Source organism: Ranitomeya imitator, chromosome 8 (genome assembly GCF_032444005.1).
Source record: "Ranitomeya imitator isolate aRanImi1 chromosome 8, aRanImi1.pri, whole genome shotgun sequence".
NCBI lineage: Eukaryota > Metazoa > Chordata > Amphibia > Anura > Dendrobatidae > Ranitomeya > Ranitomeya imitator.
The window spans coordinates 76,900,136-76,924,073 of record NC_091289.1 but is presented as its reverse complement, the minus strand read 5'-3'; the positions used below and the strand labels follow the sequence as shown (position 1 = coordinate 76,924,073).

The following is a 23,938-nucleotide window of genomic DNA, read 5'->3' as shown; positions in this document are numbered from 1 at the left end:
GTAGAATCAGATTTTTTTTTTATGCAATAAACTTTATTAGCATGTACAAGAGACAACTGTACAATGACAAACATAGCAAAAACTAAGCAAAACCTGCTTTTTTTTTTTTAAAGAGCAGGTTTTGCCTCCTGGAAAAACATCAAAAACGCAACGTGTGAGCATAGCTTAAGACTGGTCAATGAGTTAATAAGGGAGCAAGTACAATGAATATTCAATAGTTCATTCTCTTGCATCCACACCACCCATTATAGGGAATGTCCAGTTTGGATAACATTTATCCATCTGTCCACATTATGTACCAACCAGGCCTTGGTGTAAAAAGAACACCTCCAAAACATAACCTTCCCCTCAGCTCTGGCTCCTGCTAACAAAATGGCAGAGCCTGCTATAAAAGTTCAATGTTTTTGTGGCCCTTTAAATAAAATGATCCATAAGGAAGTCACACTTCTATCCTAAAATTGCTGCAGGTATAGGATGGTCTGCTGGGACAATCTCTACTTGTACTGTGGTGTCCTATCCGTATTTAGATAGTTTTGACTTACATGGATGTTTGTCGTTTGGTCTGCATATTATTTAACCCCTTCCCGACCTTTGACGCATACGCTGCGTCATGAAAGTCGGTGCCATTCCGACCCATGACGCAGCATATGCGTCATGGAAAGATCGCGTCCCTGCAGGCCGGGTGAAAGGGTTAACTCCCATTTCACCCGATCTGCAGGGACAGGGGGAGTGGTAGTTTAGCCCAGGGGGGGGTGGCTTCACCCCCTCGTGGCTACGATCGCTCTGATTGGCTGTTGAAAGTGAAACTGCCAATCAGAGCGATTTGTAATATTTCACCTAAAAAAACTGGTGAAATATTACAATCCAGCCATGGCCGATGCTGCAATATCATCGGCCATGGCTGGAAACACTTATGTGCACCCACCCCACCCCTCCGATCGCCCCCCCCCAGCCCCCCGATCTGTGGTCCGCTCCCCTCCGTCCTGTGCTCCGCTCCCCCGTCCACCAATCACACCCCCCGCGCTCCAAACAAACCCCCCCGCACTCCGATCCCCACCCCCGTGCTCCGATCCACCCCCCCCGCACAGCGATCCCTCACCCCGTGCTCCAATCCTCCCTCCCGTGTTCCGATCCACCCCCCCCCCCATGCTCCGATCCACCCCCCCCCGTGCTCCGACGCCCCCCCCCCCCGTGCCCTGATCTCCCCCCCCCCTTATACTTACCTGGCCGCCCGAGGTCCGTCCGTCTTCTTTGCTGGGCGCCGCCATCTTCCAAAATGGCGGGCGCATGTGCAGTGCGCCCGCCGAATCTGCCGGCTGGCAGATTCGTTCCAGAGTGAATTTTGATCACTGAGATATAACCTCTCAGTGATCAAAATAAAAAAAATAGTAAATGACCCCCCCCCCCCCCTTTGTCACCCCCATAGATAGGGCCAATAAAAAAAATAAAGAATTTTTTTTTTTTTCACTAAGGTTGGGGTAAGAACTAGGGTTAGGGTTAGGGGGTAGGGTTAGGGTTAGGGGTAGGGTTTCGGTATGTGCACACATTCTGGTCCTATGCGGATTTTTCCGCAGCGGATTTGAAAAATCCACAGTGCTAAACCGCTGCCGATTCATCGTGGATTTACCGCGGTTTTTCTGCGCATTTCACTGCGGTTTTACAACTGCGATTTTCTATTGGAGCAGTTGTAAAACCGCTGCGGAATCCGCAGAAAGAAGTGACATGCTGCGGAATGTAAACCGCTGCGTTTCCGTGCAGTTTTTCCGCAGCATGTGTACAGCGATTTTTGGTTCCCATAGGTTCACATTGAACTGTAAACTCATGGGAAACTGCTGCGGATCCGCAGCATTTTCTGCAGCGTGTGCACATACCTTTAGAATTAGGCTATGTGCACACGGTGCGGATTTGGCTGAGGATCCGCAGCAGTGTTCCATCAGGTTTACAGTACCATGTAAACATATGGAAAACCAAATCCGCTGTGCCCATGGTGCGGAAAATACCGCGCGGGAACGCTGCGTTGTATTTTCCGCAGCATGCCAATTCTTTGTGCGGATTCCGCGGCGTTTTACACCTGTTCCTCAATAGGAATCCACAGGTGAAATCCGCACAAAAAACACTGGAAATCCGCGGAAAATCTGCAGGTAAAACGTAGTGCCTTTTACCCGCGGATTTTTCAAAAATGGTGCTGAAAAATCTCATACGAATCCGCAACGTTGGCACATAGCCTTAGGGTTAGGGTTGGAATTAGGGTTGTGGTTAGGGTTAGGGGTGTGTTGGGGTTAGGATTGTGGTTAGGGGTGTGTTGGGGTTAGGGTTGTGATTAGGGTTATGGCTGCAGTTGGGATTAGGGTTAGGGGTGTGTTGGGGTTAGTGTTGGAGGTAGAATTGAGGGGTTTCCACTGTTTAAGCACTTCAGGGGGTCTCCAAACGCAACATGGCGCCACCATTGATTCCAGCCAATCTTGTATTCAAAAATTCAAATGGTGCTCCCTCACTTCCGAACCCCGACGTGTGCCCAAACAGTGGTTTACCCCCACATATGGGGTACCAGCATACTCAGGACAAACTGCGCAACAATTACTGGGGTCCAATTTCTCCTGTTACCCTTGAGAAAATAAAAAATTGCTTGCTAAAACATCATTTTTGAGGAAAGAAAAATGATTTTTTATTTTCACGGCTCTGCGTTGTAAACGTCTGTGAAGCACTTGGGGGTTCAAAGTGCTCACCACATATCTAGATAAGTTCCTTGGGGGGTCTAGTTTCCAAAATGGGGTCACTTGTGGGGGGTTTCTACTGTTTAGGCACACCAGGGGCTCTGCAAACGCAACGTGACGCCCGCAGACCATTCCATCAAAGTCTGCATTTCAAAAGTCACTACTTCCCTTCTGAGCCCCCACGTGTGCCCAAACAGTGGTTTACCCCCACACATGGGGTATCAGCGTACTCAGGAGAAACTGGACAACAACTTTTGTGGTCCAATTTCTCCTGTAACCCTTGGGAAAATAAAAAATTCTGGGCTAAAAAATTATTTTTGAGGAAAGAAAACGTATTTATTATTTTCACTGCTCTGTGTTATGAACTTCTGTGAAGCACTTGGGGGTTCAAAGTGCTCACCTCACATCTAGATAAGTTCCTTTCGGGGTCTAGTTTCCAAAATGGGGACACTTGTGGGGGGTTTCTACTGTTTAGCCACATCAGGGGCTCTGCAAACGCAACGTGACGCCCACAGAGCATTCCATCAAAGTCTGCATTTCAAAACGTCACTACTTCACTTCCGAGCCCCAGCATGTGCCTAAACAGTGGTTTACCCCCACATATGGGGTATCAGCGTACTCAGGAGAAACTGGACAACAACTTTTGGGGTCAAATTTCTCCTGTTACCCTTGGGAAAATAAAAAATTGCGGGCTAAAATTCATTTTTGAGAAAATAATTTTTTTATTTTATTTTCATGGCTCTGCGTTATAAACTTCTGTGAAGCACTTGAGGGTTCAAAGTGCTCACTACACATCTAGATTAGTTCCTTTGGGGGGTCTAGTTTCCAAAATGGGGTAATTTGTGGGGGATCTCCAATGTTTAGGCACACAGGGGCTCTCCAAACGCGACATGGTGTCCGCTAATGATTGGAGATAATTTTCCATTTAAAAAGCCAAATGGCGTGCCTTCCCTTCTGAGCCCTGCCGTGCGCCCAAACAGTGGTTTACCCCCACATATGGGGTATCTGCATACTCAGGACAAACTGGACAACAACATTTGTGGTCCAATTTCTCCTATTACCATTGGCAAAATAGGAAATTCCAGGCTAAAAAATCATTTTTGAGAAAAGAAAAATTATTTTTTATTTTCATGGCTCTGCATTATAAACTTCTGTGAAGCACCTGGGGGTTTAAAGTGCTCAGTATGCATCTAGGTAAGTTCCTTGGGGGGTCTAATTTCCAAAATGGGGTCACTTGTGGGGGAGCTCCATTGCATAGGCACACAGGGGCTCTCCAAATGCGACATGGTGTCCGCTAACAATTGGAGCTAATTTTCCATTCAAAAAGTTAAAAGGCGCGCCTTCCCTTCCGAGCCCTGCCGTGTGCCCAAACAGTGGTTTACCCCCACATATGAGGTATCGGCGTACTCGGGAGAAATTGCTCAACAAATTTTAGGATCCATTTTATCCTGTTGCCCATGTGAAAATGAAAAAATTGAGGCGAAAATAAATTTTTTGTGAAAAAAAAGTACTTTTTCATTTTTACGGATCAATTTGTGAAGCACCTGAGGGTTTAAAGTGCTCACTAGGCATCTAGATAAGTTCCTTGGGGGGTCCAGTTTCCAAAATGGGGTCACTTGTGGGGGAGCTCCAATGTTTAAGCACACAGGGTCTCTCCAAACGCGACATGGTGTCCGCTAACGATGGAGATAATTTTTCATTCAAAAAGTCAAATGGCGCTCCTTCCCTTCCGAGCCTTACCATGTGCCCAAACAGTGGTTTACCCCCACATGTGAAGTATCGGTGTACTCAGGAGAAATTGCCAAACAAATTTTAGGATCCATTTTATCCTGTTGTCCATGTGAAAATGAAAAAATTGAGGCTAAAAAACTTTTTTTGTGAAAAAAAAAGTACTTTTTCATTTTTACGGATCAATTTGTGAAGAATCTGGGGGTTTAAAGGGCTCACTATGCATCTAGATAAGTTCCTTGGGATGTCTAGTTTCCAAAATGGGGTCACTTGTGGGGGAGCTCCAATTTTTAGGCACACGGGGGCTCTCCAAATGTGACATGGTGTCCGCTAAAGAGTGCAGCCAATTTTTCATTCAAAAAGTCAAATGGCGCTCCTTCCCTTCCAAGCCCTGCCGTGCGCCCAAACAGTGGTTTACCCCCACATATGAGGTATCAGCGTACTCAGGACAAATTGGACAACAACTTACGTGGTTCAGTTTCTCCTTTTACCATTGGGAGAATAAAAAAATTGTTGCTGAAAAATCATTTTTGTGACTAAAAAGTTAAATGTTCATTTTTTCCTTCCATGTTGCTTCTGCTGCTGTGAAGCACCTGAAGGGTTAATAAACTTCTTGAATGTGGTTTTGTGCACCGTGAGGGGTGCAGTTTTTAGAATGGTGTCACTTTTGGGTATTTTCAGCCATATAGACCCCTCAAACTGACTTCAAATGTGAGGTGGTCCCTAAAAAAAATGGTTTTGTAAATTTCGTTGTAAAAATGAGAAATCGCTGGTCAAATTTTAACCCTTATAACTTCCTAGCAAAAAAAAATTTTGTTTCCAAAATTGTGCTGATGTAAAGTAGACGTGTGGGAAATGTTATTTATTAACTATTTTGTGTCACATAACTCTCTGGTTTAACAGAATAAAAATTCAAAATGTGAAAATTGCGAAATTTTCAAAATTTTCGCCAAATTTCCGTTTTTATCACAAATAAACACAGAATCTATTGACCTAAATTTACCACTAACATGAAGCCCAATATGTCACGAAAAAACAATCTCAGAACCGCTAGGATCCATTGAAGCGTTCCTGAGTTATTACCTCATGAAGGGACACTGGTCAGAATTGCAAAAAACGGCAAGGTCTTTAAGGTCAAAATAGGCTGGGTCATGAAGGGGTTAATATGGATTGTTATTTTGTATATGACTTGATGTACACTGTTGACCATTTTTATAAGATGTGTACGGTGTTCAGATTGGTTCCCACCAACCAGTTGGTTAGTGGCAGAACTTCTAATGACAGCCAAGATGACACTTACTGGTTTCCCAGGCTCGTGGTTAACTACGTTTATTCGCATTCCTTTAACAGTGTTCATTAAACCTGAAGAATTAGCTTTCGGCTGTGAAATCTGGGAAAAAAAGAAATGCATTGAACATGAGCAAATTCATAAGCTTTATTAAATTGGTTATTATTGACAACCAAAAGTAATTTCTACTTCATTCAAACCATTGACAGCATATTAATATTTTACGATACAACAAGCCATCAATATCAGAAAAACACATTGAATCTAGTGATGAGCGAGTGTACTCGTTGCACGGGTTTTCAAGAGCACGCTCGGGTGACCTCCGAGTATTTTTTAGTGCTCGGAGATGTAGTTTTCATCCCGGCAGCTGAATGATTTACAGCTACTAGCCTGCTTGATTACATGTGGGGATTCCCTAGCAACCAGGCAACCCCCACATGTACTCAGCCTTGCTGGTAGCTGTAAATCATTCAGCTGCCTGATGAAAATCTCCGAGCAGCCATAAATACTCAGGGGTCACCCGAGCGTGCTAGAGAAAACCTGAGCAACGAGTACACTCGCTCATCACTAATCGAATCCAATGCAGTGATTATTATGCCATTGATAAAACTAAGAGCACACTACAAACTATTGTTTTTTGTTTTTTTTTTATATTTGATAGGAACCTAAGTTTATGTAAACTGAAGACCATGTAATGAACCAACGTAGTTCTCTTTGTTGCATCGCCACCACTTACTTGGATGGTCTTGGTAATATTTATGGGTGAAGATGAAGAACCTTGCGCCACAGGTGAGTTGATAGTTACAGCAGGTGCACTCCTCTTTAAACTTAGTTTTTCACGAGCATCCATCAGTTTGGTTGGTTTTCCTCCAACACTGATCTGCTGCTTTCTAGAATTCAGCATCTCACGAGCATCTTGCACTTTACCCTTTATACGGAAACGTGCGTCTTTGGCACCCAATTTCTCACGGGCATCTTTTATGCCTAGCTTCAGACGTGCATCTGGTACACCTATCTTCTGACGGGCATCAAACGCTCTCTGGTAATTGGTGGTGGGTAAACGACTAATCGTAGTAGACTGGATCCTGGATCTCATACCTCCCATAGCCCCCCTGTTATTTATCCTAAAAAGGGAGGAAAATTGAAGATGTTTTATTAAAGCTTGCAGAGTATAATATAGTAATCAATAAAGTGTAACTGCACTTTTTGATAACTGCAGGCGCCGGGAAAGGTCAGAGAGGCCCGGCGCCTGCGCACTGCAGTAATTTGCTCTGCCTTCAACAGGGCAGACAAAGTGCGCCTGCCCCGGAGGCGCGGCTGGAAGACAAGAAGAGAACGTCATCGTATGAAGCTAGGAGGCGCCGGACCCGGACCGCGACGCCCATCGGACCCGGACCGCCTCTGGGTGAGCATAATATAACCGGTTTTTCTTACCTTTCAGGTTACATCGCGGGCTTACCTACAGCATTTCAGAATGCTGCACATAAGCCCCTGATGCCGGTGGCCTTAGCTCATATACGATTTTTGGGGTCACAGATTCCTTTTAAGGGACCAAAAATTAAAAGTTTCAAAATTGCAAAGTTTTCAAAATGTCTGCCAAATTTCGTTTTTTTTCTTCATATCGAAGACATTTTACCACCAACATGAAGTACAATCTGTCACGAAAAACCTCTCAGAATCAGTGGAATCGGTTGAAGAGTTCCAAAGCTATAACCGAGCCAGCATCCGATCTGCACATGTGCTTCCCCAGCAGCATTTTAATGAAGACTAGAGTTGAGCAAATTTGTTCGGGTTCCCTCTTAGGCTACTTTCACGCTAGCGTCGGAATCTCCCCGTCGCAATGCGTCGGGCAGAGATTCCGACGCTAGCGTTTGACGCACTGCACAACGGGTGCAGCGGATGCATTTCTCCGGCGCATCCGCTGCCCCATTGTCAGGTGCGGGGAGGTGGGGGCGGAGTTCCGGCCGCGTGGGGGCGGAGTTCCGGCCGCGCATGCGCGGTCGGAAAAAGCGGTCCGTCAGGAGCAAAAAACGCGTTACATGTAATGTAACGTTTTTTGCTCCCGGCGGTCCGCCACAACACGGCGCAACCGTCGCACGACGGTTGCGACGTGTGGCAAAGTGTCGCAATGCGTCGCTAATGTTAATCTATGGGGCAAAAACGCATCCTGCAAACAACTTTGCAGGATGCGTTTTTTGCCATAAACGACGCATTGCGATTTGCAATTCTCCAGAATAAAAGCTTGGTGTGGATGTTCGAAAATAGTAATTGCAGCTGTAGATGAATGCATTGAGAGATGCAGTTTCTACAATGGGGGTGACCTTGGGGTTTTTCTGTTGTTCTGGCACCTTTGGGGCTCCGCAAATGTCACCTGTAAACTATTCTACCAAAATCTGTGCTTCAAAAGCCAAATAGCACTCGTTCCTTCTCAGCCCTCATGGCCTAACAATTTCTGACAACATATGGGGCAGCACCACTTTGGAGAGAAATTGTGGCGTGGGCTGTGCAATATACACTGCGTGGGCTGTGCAATATACACTGCGTGGGCTGTGCAATATACACTGCGTGGGCTGTGCAATATACACTGCGTGGGCTGTGCAATATACACTGCGTGGGCTGTGCAATATACACTGCGTGGGCTGTGCAATATACACTGCGTGGGCTGTGCAATATACACTGCGTGGGCTGTGCAATATACACTGCGTGGGCTGTGCAATATACACTGCGTGGGCTGTGCAATATACACTGCGTGGGCTGTGCAATATACACTGCGTGGGCTGTGCAATATACACTGCGTGGGCTGTGCAATATACACTGCGTGGGCTGTGCAATATACACTGCGTGGGCTGTGCAATATACACTGCGTGGGCTGTGCAATATACACTGCGTGGGCTGTGCAATATACACTGCGTGGGCTGTGCAATATACTGCGTGGGCTGTGCGACTTTCGCCAGGGACCCTCAAAAACCTGCAGCTAGCCCTGGCTGCACTAATTGGTCGCACCCGACAAGCTGCAAACAATCAGCGACAGACGCAGTCTGGCCTCGAATTGACGCGGATTTGAACCACGCTTCGATAATTGGTCACGCCCGGCCGGCCGAATCCTTTGTATTCATTGCATTATTCTGCAATCTTCATAAAAAAACTACATACATATTATAGAATACACGATGCATTAGAATCGGGCCACCATGTAGTTGTGCAATAAATTGTGGGGTCTAGTTTCCCCTATTGACCCTCGTGTACCTGTCAAATTTGCAGCAAATACAAGAATTACATTTTTACAACTAAAAGGTCATTTCCATGTCTCAATGTTATAAAATTCTGGGAGGCACCCATGGGTTCAAAATATTCACTACACCCCTTGATGAATTCCTAGAGGGGTCTAGTTTCCAAAATGGGGTCACTTGTGAGGGGTTTCTGCTGTTTTCACATGTCAGTGGCTCTTCAAATGCGACATGTTAGTGGCTCTTTAAATGCGAGGCCCCGGACTGCGACACCTATCGGATCAGACTGCCCCCCAGGTGAGTATAATCTAACCTCTTTTTCTCATCTTTCAGGATACATCGGGGGCTTATCTACAGCATTACAGAATGCTGTAGATAAGCCCCTGATGCTGGTGGGCTTAGCTCATCTTTGAGGGGGTGACATGTTCCCTTTAAGAGGTTAAAGCATCATAGTGGAAAACAAGCTTAGGCTATGTGCACACGTTGCGGATTAGGCTTAGGAATTTCTGGTGCGGGTTCTGCCTCTCCTGGCAAAAAACGCACCTGCGGATTTATCGCTTTTTTGTGCGGTTCCGCTGCGTTTTTGTGCGTTTTTCTTGCGAATTTGCTGCGTTTTTTACTCCTGCGGTTTTCTATAATGGAATGGGTACAAAAACGCTGCATATTCACAAAAAAGTAGTGACATGCTACTTCTTTTAACCGCAGCGTTTCCGCAGCGGATTTTCCGCAAAGTGTGCACAGCATTTTTTTTCTCATTGATTTACATTGTACTGTAAATCAATTGCGGATCTGCAGCGTTTCTGCACTGCAAAAAAACGCTGCGGATCCGCAACATGTGCACATAGCCTTAATGGAGGGGTGCAGAAACGCTGCAGAAACGCACAAAAGTAGTGACATGCATTTTGAAATCTGCAGCGATTCTGCACGGATTTTTCTGCACCATGTGCACAGCTTTTTTTTTTCCCACATTGATTTACATTGTACTGTGAGGGTATGTGCACACGTTGCGGGTTCTCTGCAAATCCGCAGCGTTTTTTGCAGTGCAGAAACGCTGAAGATCTGCAATTGATTTACAGTACAATGTAAATCAATGAGAAAAAAAAACACCAAGGTTACTTACTGGTAGCCGCTTTTTCCGGAGCCCATGACAGCACACCTGAGAGGTATCCGCCCAGTCGGGACAGGAAACCTACTGAAATAAAAGGGAGGTACCACTCCCTCGCTTCAGTTGGTTTTCAGAGCATGAGAGGCCCCCTTGGTTAGTACACATGGCAATCTACCACCACATCATAATAACAAATAACACCCAACTAAAAAAGTGCGCACCAAAAGGGTGAAAAAAAGAAGGGAGGGAATATACAGGTGCTGTCATGGGCTCCGGAAAAACTGGCTACCAGTAAGTAACCTTGGTGTTTTCCCGTCTCCCATGACAGCACACCTGAGAGATTTTTGGAGAAGAAACACCTTAGGGAGGGACCACCGCTTGCAGCACTCTTCTACCAAAGGTAAGGTCAGTTGAAGAGGATAGATTTAGTCGGTAGTGTTTAAAGAAAGTAGACGGTGAGGACCAGGTAGCGGCCTTACAAATCTGATCAATCGATACCTCTGCTTTTTCTGCCCAGGAAGTAGCCACAGCTCTGGTGGAGTGAGCCTTGATGCCTTCAGGGATCGGGGCACCACGAGAAGCATAGGATAAGGAAATGGCCTCCCTAATTCACCTAGCAATAGTACCCTTGAATATCCCATATACCTTCCTGCTACCCTGGAAAGCTACAAATAAGGACTGATCCTTCCTCCACTGACTAGTCAAAGATATATACTGCAAAATAGCTCTTCTTACATCCAGTGTATGAAATTTCTCTTCCCCTGGGTTCTTGGGATTATCACAAAAAGAGGGTAACACAATTTCTTGGCTCCTATGGAACTTAAGTACTACCTTCGGCAGATATGCCGGATCTGGTCTGAGCACTACTCTCATCAAATATCTGCGTGTAAGGAGGGGCGATAGACAGGGCCTGCAAATCACTCACCCTACGGGCTGATGTCAACGCTACCAGAAGTACTGTCTTAAGAGTGAGTATTTATCGATGATTCCTGCAAAGGTTCAAATGGATCACTAGTCAGAGCCTCTAACACCAGATTCAAATCCCATGGAGGAACCCTCTGAATTACCACTGGTCTACATCTACTACAGGATTTTATAAAGCAGGACACCCATCTATTGGAGGCCAGATTACAATTATACAAGGCTCCTAATGCCGACACTTGTACCTTGAGCGTATTAGTTGCCAACCCTAGTTGTAAACCCACCTGTAAAAACTCTAAAATAGTACCTACAGGAGCCTTGTCCCCCAAAGGTTGTCCTGAAAAATCCAGAAACTTTTTCCATGTTCTGCCATATATCCTCGATGTAACTGGCTTTCTACTTTTCAACAGGGTGGAGACTAACCTTGGTGAAAACCCCTGCCTACTCAATAACGCCCTCTCAAATTCCAGGCTGCAAGATGGAAGCCCTTCACTTGAGAGTGGCATATTGGACCCTGAGTAAGCAGGTCTGGAATTTCTGGCAGAATCCATGGATCGGTCACTGACATTTGTCTCAGGAGGGAGAACCAAGGTCTTTTTGGCCAAAATGGAGCAATCAAAATTACTCTCGCCTGCTCCATTCTGATCTTCCTTACCACTGTCGGAATCATCGCTATCGGTGGAAACACATACGCGAGACTGAAATTCCATTGTATTTGGAGAGCATCTACCGAGAAGGGTTTCTCTCTCGGGTCTAATGAACAAAAACTCTCTACTTTCCTGTTGTTTAGGGTGGCAAATAAATCTATTACAGGTAAGCTACAAGCCTGCACTATCTGTTGAAACACCTGGGGATTCAAAGACCACTCTCCTTGTTTCAGTGTCTTGCGACTTATTCTCGACTCCCTTTATGTGGAGAGCCGAGAGGGATAATAGGTGGCGCTCCGCTAGTTGTAAGAGGACAGACGCTGACTTCATCAGGGTCGGGGGATCTCGTCCCCCCTTGGTGGTTGATATACGCAACCACTGCGTGATTGTCTGACATGACCCTGGTATGGTGACCCTGAAGGATGGGAAGGAAATGTTTTACAGCTCTCTCTACAGCCCATAACTCTCTTAGATTTGACGCCTGTTGTGATTCTAATTGCGACCAAGATCCCTGAACTGAGAGAGTCCCTAAATGAGCCCCCCATCCTGAACCGCTTGCGTCTGTGGTGATGATCTGATCTATCGGAGTTATCCACTGGACCCCCGACGCCAAATGATATCTCACGGCCCACCATTTTAGGGAATCCGTTACCTCTAATGAAAGGCGTAGCTTCCCCTCTAAATGCCCTTTTAACCACCTCTGCGCTGACAGGACCTCCCACTGTAACTGTCTTAGATGGAACTGTGCCCATCTTGCTGCGGGTATACAGGATGTCAGAGAACCCAACAGGGACATTGCCTTTCTCAACGTCATTACGGGGTGATGAATTGCTGATTCTACAAGATTTTGAATTTTGACCAGCTTGTTTTCTGCTAGGAGACAAAGCTGACGCCTGGAGTCCAGAACTAAACCCAGAAAGGACTGAACTAGCTCCGGCGTCAACCTCGACTTGGCAAGATTTATTTTCCACCCCAACCGCTCTAGCGTTGTTATGACTTGTTTTATTTGTGACAGGCAATGTGCTGCTGAGTTCCCTATTATAAGGAAGTCGTCCAGATACGGAACTATAACCACGTTCTGAGAGCAGAGGAAGGACATGACTTCTGACATTAGCTTGGTAAAAACTCTCGGTGCTATTGATAGGCCGAATGGTAGGGCAGCATATTGATAGTGCCTGAGACAACTTTGGACATATACCGCCACTCTTAGGAATTTTTGGTAGTCTTGATGAATTGGGACGTGGTAGTAGGCGTCCTTTAGGTCTATGGCTGCCATGAAGCAACCTGGGAACAAAAGTTTTATCGCCGTATTCACCGACTCCATTTTGAAGGAGCAGTTTACTACTGACCGATTTAGATTTTTTAACCCCTTAGCGACCGCCGATACGCCTTTTAACGGCGGCCGCTAAGGGTACTTAAACCACAGCGCCGTTAATTAACGGCGCTGTGGAAAAAGTCCATAGCGCCCCCCAGAAGCCGATTTTCTCCGGGGTCTCGGCTGCCGAGGGTAGCCGAGACCCCAGAGAACATGATTCGGGGGGTTTTTAACCCACCCCGCATTTGCGATCGCCGGTAATTAACCGTTTACCGGCGATCGCAAAAAAAAAAAAAAAAGCGATCTCTTTTTAATTTCTCTGTCCTCCGATGTGATCGCACATCGGAGGACAGAGAAAAGGGGTCCCAGGTGGCCCCCCAATACTCACCTAGCTCCCCCGATGCTCCTCGTGTCTCCCGGTGGGCGCCGCCATCTTCAAAATGGCGGGCGCATGCGCAGTGCGCCTGCCGGCACCGGGAGAATCTTTGGGGTCTCGGCTGCCGGGGGTAGCCGAGACCCCAAAGAGCACGATCGGGGTCGGTATTACCGACCCCTGTTTTGCGATCGCCGGTAATTAACTGTTTACCGGCGACCGCAAAAAAAAAAAAAAAAGTAAAGTGTAATTCTCTGTCCTCTGATGTGATCGCACATCAGAGGACAGAGAAATAGGGGGATTCAGGGACCCTAGCATACTCACCTAGGTCCCTGGATCCTCTTGCTGCTCCTCCTGGCCGCCGGCAGCAGAACATGGCGGACGCATGCCCAGTGCGCCCGCCATCTGTCTCCATCTGCCGGCCGGCAGGAGAACAGCAGTTGGGGCTAAAATTAGGGGTAGGGTTAGGGGTAGGGTTAGGGTTGGGTTAGGGTTAGGGGTAGGTTAGGGTTAGGTTAGGGTTAGGTTAGGGGTAGGGTTAGGTTAGGGGTAGGGTTAGGTTAGGGGTAGGGTTAGGTTAGGGGTAGGGTTAGGTTAGGGGTAGGGCTAGGGTTGGGGCTAAATTTAGGGTTAGGGTTGGGGCTAAATTTAGGGTTAGGGTTGGGGCTAAACTTAGGGTTAGGCTTCTTTCACACTTGCGTCGGCACGGGGCCGTCGCAATGCGTCGGCCCGACATACCGACGCACGTTGTGAAAATTGTGCACAACGTGGGCAGCAGCTGTAGTTTTTCAACACATCCGCTGCCCAATCTATGTCCTGGGGAGGAGGGGGCGGAGTTACGGCCACGCATGCGCGGTCAGAAATGGCGGATGCGACGTACAAAAAAACGTTTCATTGAACGTTTTTTTGTGCCGACGCTCCGCCAAAACACAACTGATCCAGTGCACGACGGACGCGACGTGTGGCCATCCGTCACGATCCGTCGGCAATACAAGTCTATGGGCAAAAAACGCATCCTGCGGGCACATTTGCAGGATCCGTTTCTTGTCCAAAACGACGGATTGCGACGGATGCCAAACGACGCAAGTGTGAAAGTAGCCCTAGGGCTAGGGTTAGGGTTGGGGCTAAAGTTAGGGTTAGAGCTGGGATTAGGGTTAGGGTTTGGATTTGGGTTCGTATTAGGGTTAGGGTTGGCATTAGGGTTACGCTTGGGATTAGGGTTAGGTTTGGGATTAGGGTTAAGGTTAGGGTTGTGATTAGGGGTGTATTGGGATTAGGGTTAGGTTTGAGGTTAGGGTTGAGATTAGGATTAGGGGTGTGTTGGATTTAGGGTTTTGATTAGGGTTATGGTTAGGGTTGACATTAGGGTTGTTTTGGGGTAAGGGTTGTGATTATGGTTAGGGTTAGTGATTAGGATTATGGATGAGGTTGGGATTAGGGTTAGGGGTGTGTTGGGGTTAGGGTTGGAGCTAGAATTGGGGGGTTACCACTGTTTAGGTACATCAGGGGGTCTCCAAACACGACAGCCAATTTTGCGCTCAAAAAGTCAAATGGTGCTCCCTCCCTTCTGAGCTCTGCCGTGCGCCCAAACAGTGGGTTACCCCCACATACGGGGCATCAGCGTACTCGGGATAAATTGGACAACAACTTCTGGGGTCCAATTTCTCTTGTTACCCTTGTGAAAATAAAAACTTGGGGGCTACAAAATCTTTTTTGTGAAAAAAAAAAATATTTTTTATTTTCACGACTCTGCATTCTAAACTTCTGTGAAGCACTTGGGCATTCAAAGTTCTCACCACACATCTAGATAAGTTCCTTGGGGGGTCTAGTTTCCAAAATGGGGTCACTTGTGGGGGGTTACTACAGTTTAGGTACATCAGGGGCGCTGCAATCGCAACATAATGCCCACAGACCATTCTATCAAAGTCTGCATTCCAAAAAGGCGCTCCTTCCCTTCCGAGCTCTGCCGTGCGCCCAAACAGTGGTTTACCGCCACATATGGCGCATCAGCGTACTCGGGATAAATTGGACAACAACTATTGCAGTCCAATTTCTCCTGTTACCCTTGTGAAAATAAAAACTTGGGGGCTACAAAATCTTTTTTGTGAAAAAAAAAATATTTTTTATTTTCACGACTCTGCATTCTAAACTTCTGTGAAGCACTTGGGCATTCAAAGTTCTCACCACACATCTAGATAAGTTCCTTGGGGGGTCTAGTTTCCAAAATGGGGTCACTTGTGGAGGGTTTCTACTGGTTAGGTACATCAGGGGCTCTGCAAACGCAACATAATACCCGCAGACCATTCTATCAAAGTCTGCATTCCAAAACGGCGCTCCTTCCTTCCGAGCTCTGCAGTGCGCCCAAACAGTGGTTTACCCCCACATATGGGGTACCAGCATACTCAGGACAAATTGGACAACAACTTTTGGGGTCCAGTTTCTCTTGTTACCCTTGTGAAAATAAAAATTTGGTGGCTAAAAAATCTTTTTTGTGGAAAAAAAAATTTTTTTTTATTTTCACGGCTCTGCATTATAAACTTCTGTGAAGCACTTGGGCATTCAAGGTTCTCACCACACATCTAGATAAGTTCCATGGGGGGTCTAGTTTCCAAAATGGGGTCACTTGTGGGGGATTTCTACTGTTTAGGCACATCAGGGGCTCTCCAAACGCGACATGGCGTCCGATCTCAATTCCAGCCAATTCTACATTGAAAAAGTAAAACGGCACTCTCTCTTCCAAGCTCTGCGGTGCGCCCAAACAGTGGTTTACCCCCACATATTGGGTATCGACGTACTCAGGAGAAATTGCACAACAACTTTTGTGGTCTAATTTCTCCTGTTACCCTTGTGAAAATAAGAATTTGTGGGCAAAAAGATCATTTTTGTGTAAACAAAAGCGATTTTTTATTTTCACGGCTCTACGTTATAAACTTCTGTGAAGCACTTGGGGGTTCAAAGTGCTCACCACACATCTAGATAAGTTCCTTAAGGGGTCTAGTTTCCAAAATGGTGTCACTTGTGGGGAGTTTCCACTGTTTAGGTACATCAGGGGCTCTCTAAATGTGACATGGTGTCCGATCTCAATTCCAGCCAATTCTGCATTGAAAAAGTCAAACGGCGCTCCTTCACTTCTAAGTTCTGCGGTGCGCCCTAACAGTGGTTTACCCCCACATATGGGGTATTGGCGTATTCAGGAGAAATTGCATAACAAAATTTATGGTTACATTTCTGTTTTTACACTTGTGAAAATAAAAAAAATGGTTCTGAATTAAGATGTTTGCAAAAAAAAGTTAAATGTTCATTTTTTCCTTCCACATTGTTTCAGTTCCTGTGAAGCACGTAAAGGGTTAATAAACTTCTTGAATGTGGTTTTGAGAACCTTGAGGGGTGTAGTTTTTAGAATGGTGTCACACTTCATTATTTTCTATTATATAGACCCCTCAAAATGACTTCAAATGTGATGTGGTCCCTAAAAAAAAATGGTGTTGTAAAAATGAGAAATTGCTGGTCAAATTTAACCCTTATAACTCCCTAACAAAAAAAAATTTTGTTTCCAAAATTGTGCTGATGTAAAGTAGACATGTGGGAAATGTTATTTATTAACTATTTTTTATGACATATCTCTCTGATTTAAAAGCATAAAATTACAAAGTTTGAAAATTGCAAAATTTTAAAAATTTGCCATATTTCCGTTTTTTTCATAAATAATCGCAAGTAATATCGAAGAAATGTTACCACTAACATGAAGTACAATATGTCACGAAAAAACAATCTCAGAATCAGCGGGATCCGTTGAAGCGTTCCAGAGTTATAACCTCATAAAGTGACAGTGGTCAGAATTGCAAAAATTGGCCTGGTCATTAAGTACCAAATTGGCTCTGTCACTAAGGGGTTAAATTTACAATGGTTCTCAGAGACCGTCCGGTTTTCGTATAAAAAAAAAAAGAGGGGAGTAAAAACCTTTTCCCTGCTCTTCCCCCGGGACTTCCACCAGAACCCGTTTTGATACCAGCTCCAGTACCTCTGTCTCCAAAGCTAGCTGCTCCTCCGGGGTTTTCCTTTGGGGTGTTAAAACAAAAGTTTGTCGCGGTGGAAAAACAAAATCTATTTTTAGGCCATGTTTGATGAACTTTAGAGTCCAATGACTGGGGGAGATGTTTACCCAGGCTGGGAGAAAAGATGAAAGCCTTCCCCCCACCTCCAGCCTGGCGTCATTGGGAGGGCTTTTTCGCTGATGTTGAGGGACCTTTAAACATATATCCAGATCCCTTCCTATTTCTGGAGTCCCAATTCCTTCTATCTCCCGGGGGGTGGCCCCTACTAAATTTGCCCCTCCGAAAATAAGGCCTTCTAAAGTCCACAGGAAAACGAGGAAATCCCTTTTTTCTATCTCCTGCTTTCTCTAAAATGTCTTCTAATTTTTGACCGAAGAGGAAATGGCCGTCACACGGTATAGAACAGAGTCTATTTTTTGAAGGTAAATCACCCGGGCACCCCTTCAACCAGAGAGCAAGTCTAGCCGCGTTGGATAAACTTGCCGCCCTAGCCGCCAGCCTTACGGAGTCTGCTGAAGAATCCGCTACAAAGGCAGCTGCACCTTTAGCCAAAGTTACATTCATTAAAATTTCATCCCTCGGGGCTTTAGACTTCAGTTGCTCCTCTATCTGCTGTAGCCAGACAATAAGGGAGCGAGAGACACAGGTCCCTGCTGGTTTTAAGCCCCCTGCAGTCGCTTCCCAGGTGTGCCTCAGGAACCCATCCGCTTATTTATCTAAGGGATCCCTTAACACACCAGAGTCTTCTAAGGGAAGGGATAACTTTTTAGACGATCTAGCCACCGCACCATCGATTTTCGGAACTTTATCCCATGTCTCTGAATCATAAAGGGTACCGGATTCCGAGGCGGACTAGGAGCACGGGGAACGTTCCTCCCTGGAAGCTGAAGAGTCCTGAGACGTCCGACTAGGACGATTGCCGCTCCTTCCACTTGAGTGGCCATCTTTCTTCGCTCGCTGGTGTATCACCTGATAAGGGCTCTGCTTGCTGCTGCTGTAATGACCACTGCTGCTGCTGATCCATACAATCCTCCATCTCTGGAATCTGTATGGAGGTGAGCGACGTTCTGTGCAGCCATCCCCTTAATAAAGGGTCTTCCATAGTGCTCCCCGCCTCTTCCGGTAATCATATCGCTCCTCTCCCCCTCCTGCACACCGCTGGGAAGCATATACTGTTACCGGCGTTCATTCCATGGGCGCTGCCATCTTGGATCCGGCGCGCCGCTTTGACGCTGGAAGTCGCCCAGAGAGGGGGAGAGAGCAGCATGGCAGCCGCAGAATGGCCCCCAGAGTCCAGTGCCGGGACAGGAGTGGGTAAGTGGATCTTCAATAAAAAAATAAAAATAAAAAATACCGCCATGATTTCAGCACAAAGGGTTCCCATCAGGACAGGAAACCCAACTGAAGCGAGGGAGAGGTACCGCCCTTTTATTTCAGTAGGTTTCCTGTCCCGACTGGGCGGATCCCTCTCAGGTGTGCTGTCATGGGAGACGAGAAAAAATGCTGTGCACACTTTGTGGAAAATCCGCTGCAGAAACGCTGCGGTTTAAAAGAAGTAGCATGTCACTTTTTTGTGAATCTGCAGCGTTTTTGTACCCATTCCATTATAGAAAACCGCAGGGGTAAAAAACGCAGCAAATCCGCAAGAAAGCCGCAGCAAAAACGCACAAAAAACACTGCGGAACTGAACAAAAAACGCGACAAATCCACAGCTGCGTTTTCTGCCAGGAGAGGAAGAATCCGCACCAGAAATTCCTAAGCCTAATCCGCAACGTGTGCACATAGCCTAAATCACAGTGCAGATCTGCAGCAGAAAAATCTGCTGCAGATCTGCACTAAATCTGCATCGTGTGCACATACCCTTAACCCCCAAGGGTGGTTTGCACGTTAATGACCAGGCCATTTTTTACAATTCTGACCACTGTCCCTTTATGAGGTTATAACTCTGGAAAGCTTCAACGGATCTTGGCGATTCTGACACTGTTTTCTCGTGACATATTGTACTTCATGATAGTGGTAACATTTTTTTGATATTACCTGAGTTTAATTGTGGGGGAAGGAAAAAAAAAAAAAAAAAAAAAAAAAAAAAAAAAAAAAATCGAAATTTGGCGAAGATTTAGAAAATTTTGCAATTTTCCAACTTGAATTTTTATGCAATTAAATCACAGAGATATGTCACAAAATACTTAATAAGTAACATTTCCCACATGTCTACTTTACATCAGCACACTTTTGGAACCAAATTTTTTTTTTGTTAGGGAGTTATAAGGGTTAAAAGACAGACGCTTTTTATTGCAAAAAATATTTTGTGTTACCACATTTTGAGAGCTATAATTTTTCCATATTTGGGTCCACAGAGTCATGTGAGGTCTTGTTTTTTGCAGGACGAGTTGACGTTTTTATTGGTCCCATTTTCGGACACGTGACATTTTTTGATCGCTTTTTATTCCGATTTTTGTGAGGCAGAATGACCAAAAACCAGCTATTCATGAATTTCTTTTGGGGGAGGCGTTTATACCATTCTGCGTTTGGTAAAATTGATAAAGTAGTTTTATTCTTCGGGTAAGTACGATTACAGCGATACCTCATATCATTTTTTTTATGTTTTGGCGCTTTTATACGATAACTATTTTATAGATAAAATAATTATTTTTGCATCGCTTTATTCTAAGGACTATAACTTTTATTTTTTCGCTGATGGTGCTGTATGGTAGCTCGTTTTTTGCGGGATAAGATGACGTTTTCAGCGGTACCATGGTTATTTACATCAGTCTTTTTGATCGCGTGTTATTCCACTTTTGCTTGGCGGTATGAGAATAAAGCGTTTTTTTTATTACGGTGTTCACTGAAGGGGTTAACTAGTGATATAGTTTTATAGGTGGGGTCGTTACGGACGCGGCGATACTAAATATGTGTACTTTTATTGTTTTTTATTTAGATAAAGAAATGTATTTATAAGAATATTTTTTGGGGGAATTTTTTTTTAAATTTTTTTTTACACATCTGAATATTTTTTTTTTTTTTTACACTATAACATTGCCCCGGAGGGGGCATCATGTTATAGTGTAAGAACGCTGATCTGACACTTTGCTGTGCACTGTGTCAGATCAGCGATATGACGTGCATTTCTCCTGGCTTCCCGGCGCCTGCTCTGAGCAGGCGCAGTGAAGCCGCCTCCCTGCAGGACCCGGATGCCGCGGCCATCTTGGATCCAGGCCTGCAAGGAGGAGGAGGAGGTAAGAGACCCTCGCAGCAACGCGATCACATCGTGTTGCTCCGGGGGTCTCAGGGAAGCGCGCAGGGAGCCCCCTCCCTGCGCAATGCTTCCCTATACCGCCGGCACACCGTGATCATGTTTGAACGTGGTGTGCCGGGGGTTAATGTGCCGGGGGCTGTCGGTGACTGCTCCTGGCACATAGTGCCGGATGTCAGCTGCGATAGGCAGCTGACACCCGGCCGCGCTCCCGATCGCTATGACGTACTATTCCGTCCTTGGGAATTAGGGCCCTCCCCACATGGACGGAATAGTACGTCCAATGTCAGAAAGGGGTTAATGCACTTTTTTTTTTTTTGTCCAGTGAAGCTAAAATTATCCTAAAGACAATCGGGTATCCGACCCCCGATCGCTATGACGTACTATCCCGTCGGTGGTCATACGGGCCCACCCCACCTCAACGGGATAGTACGTCATATGTCAGAAAGGGGTTAAACAGGTTGTCTGACCATCCAACATTGTTGAAGTAGGGTCTGTGACCTCCGCGAACCGGCACTAAACAGCTGATAAATAAATACTAACCAACTGGCGATCATTTACATAATTTTACACAAGCAGATCGTGCTAAATGATTCCCACTGAGCAATCTGTGCCAGACCAATCAGTGGCAATAGACTGTCATTGTCCTCAGCAGCTCGAGTCCTGCTTACACAGGTTGTTATGCTCCTGAGAACAATGGGAGAAAGTTTAAAAATCATTTCACCTGAATGTTTTGCTCATTTATCGTGTGATTGGCAGACTATCACTGTGGTGAAATATATATATTACCCGCTAGCTCTCAGATAACTCTCTTCTCGACCCTCTTCAATCTGGCTTCCGCTCTTTACACTCTACTGAAACTGCCCTCACTAAAGTCTCTAATGACCTACTAACAGCTAAATCTAATGGTCACTACTCCATGCTAATTCTCTTGGATCTCTCTGCAGCATTCGATACTGTGGATCATCAGCTCCTCCTCACTATGCTCCGCTTCATCGGCCTCAAGGACACCGTTCTCTCCTGGTTCTCCTCCTATCTCTCTGACCGATCCTTCACTGTATGTTTTGCTGGTTCCTCCTCCTCTCACCTTCCCCTTACTGTTGGGGTTCCTCAAGGAGCAGTCCTAGGCCCCCTACTCTTCTCGTTGTATACTGCCCCTATTGGACAAACAATCAGTAGATTTGGTTTCCAGTACCATCTCTATGCTGACGACACCCAATTATACACCTCTTCTCCTATTGTCACGCCGACCTTTTTAGAAAACACCAGTGATTGTCTTACCGCTGTCTCTAACATCATGTCCTCCCTCTATCTGAAACTAAACCTGTCAAAAACTGAGCTCCTCGTGTTCTCTCCCTCTACTAACCTACCTTTGCCTGACATTGCCATCTCCGTGTGCGGTTCCACCATTACTCCAAAGCAACATGCCCGCTGCCTTGGGGTCATCCTTGATTCTGACCTTTCATTCACCCCCCACATTCGATCACTGGCTCGCTCTTCTTACCTGCATCTCAAAAACATTTCTAGAATTCGCCCTTTTCTTACTTTCGACTCTGCAAAAACTCTTACTGTTTCACTTATTCATTCTCGTCTGGACTATTGTAACTCTCTACTAATCGGCCTCCCTCTTACCAAACTTTCCCCACTCCAATCTGTCCTGAATGCTGCTGCCAGGATCATATTCCTCACCAACCGTTACACCGATGCCTCTACCTTGTGCCAGTCATTACACTGGTTACCCATCCACTCCAGAATCCAGTACAAAACTACTACCCTCATCCACAAAGCACTCCATGGCTCTGCACCACCCTACATCTCCTCTCTGGTCTCAGTCTACCACCCTTCCCGTGCCCTCCGCTCTGCTAATGACCTAAGGTTAGCATCTTCAATTATCAGAACCTCCCATTCCCGTCTCCAAGACTTTACACGTGCTGCGCCGATTCTTTGGAATGCACTACCTAGGTTAATACGATTAATCCCCAATCCCCACAGTTTTAAGCGTACCCTAAAAACTCACTTGTTCAGACTGGCCTACCGCCTCAATGCATTAACCTAACGATCCCTGTGTGGCCTATTTATATATAAAAAAAAAAAAAACAGGTTCCTCGCATCATGTTCTAATTCACTTTATGCAGTTAATAGCCCTCTGTGTCTGTACTGCTACATACTTAGGCAGCTAACTGGTTCATGCAGCTTTACATGAACACCCGAGCCTTACACTAAGGCCGGTCCGAATAACTAAAGCAATTGTTACCATCCACCTCTCGTGTCTCCCCTTTTCCTCAGTCTGTAAGCTTGCGAGCAGGGCCCTCATTCCCCCTGGTATCTGTTTTGAACTGTATTTCTGTTATGCTGTAATGTCTATTGTCTGTACAAGTCCCCTCTATAATTTGTAAAGCGCTGCGGAATATGTTGGCGCTATATAAATAAAAATTATTATTATTATTATATATATATATGGTTATGTGTGTGACCAGTGATAATGTAACATCTGTCCTGAAGGCAAGTCGCACCTAGGTGTTAATAGGTACTTCCTTGGGAATAGTAGAAATTCTGTCTCCAGATCTCACCAGGAGGTCTAACTAAGGCCGAAAAGAAAAGCAACATTTGGCACCTTCTAGGTCTTGGAGGGGAGATGCTAAATTGCGGCCTGAGGGAAGCTATCCCTGGGAACCAATCTCACACGTGTCTCCAGAGGAAAATAATATATATTCATTAGTAGAGCGGCCGTGCCCAATCAAACAGACCGCAATTATGATATTAACCTGAGGGGCCGGTCTAGAAACCTGACCTACCAGCCCCTATATACCACCGCTACCAGCCCCTATATACCACCGCTACCAGCCCCTATATAAGATCTACCACTGCTGCCTGCCTCTATATACCATCTACCACTGCTGCCTGCCTCTATATACCATCTACCACTGCTGCCTGCCTCTATATACCATCTACCACTGCTGCCTGCCTCTATATACCATCTACCACTGCTACCTCTGTCCTGTGTAGCTAATCTAGTCTTGTGTAGCTAAACCCGTCCTGTGTACAGTATCACACAAGATAGGATTAGATACATGGCGCAGCACAGTATCACACAGGACAGGATTAGATACACGGCTCAGCAGTCAGTATCTAATCCTCTCCTATGCACTCCTCTCCCCCTTGCGTGTCTTTCCCCATTGTGGTTTATTATTTTTGTTGTGGGAGATGAGGGAGTCGAGGATTATGCGTTCGGTATGGTTTAAAAAAGATTAATAAAGGACTTCATTCTGGCCGAGTATTTACAATACATGTGAGATCTATATGGCGGTATTA

At 45.7% G+C, this 23,938-nt stretch overlaps 1 protein-coding gene across 4 annotated transcripts in view; it reads right to left on the bottom strand.

Annotated features, from left to right (window-relative positions):
- Positions 1-23,938, bottom strand: part of POLDIP3 (DNA polymerase delta interacting protein 3) — a 102,783-nt gene that overhangs the window by 54,473 nt on the left and 24,372 nt on the right. For all 4 annotated transcript variants that reach the window (XM_069737102.1, XM_069737100.1, XM_069737101.1 and 1 more), the window contains exons 2-3: positions 6,467-6,854; positions 5,743-5,832 (exon numbers count right to left, since the gene is read on the bottom strand). In XM_069737102.1, the coding sequence (XP_069593203.1) occupies positions 5,743-5,832; positions 6,467-6,854 (478 nt within the window). The remainder of the gene's footprint in view (positions 1-5,742; positions 5,833-6,466; positions 6,855-23,938) is intronic.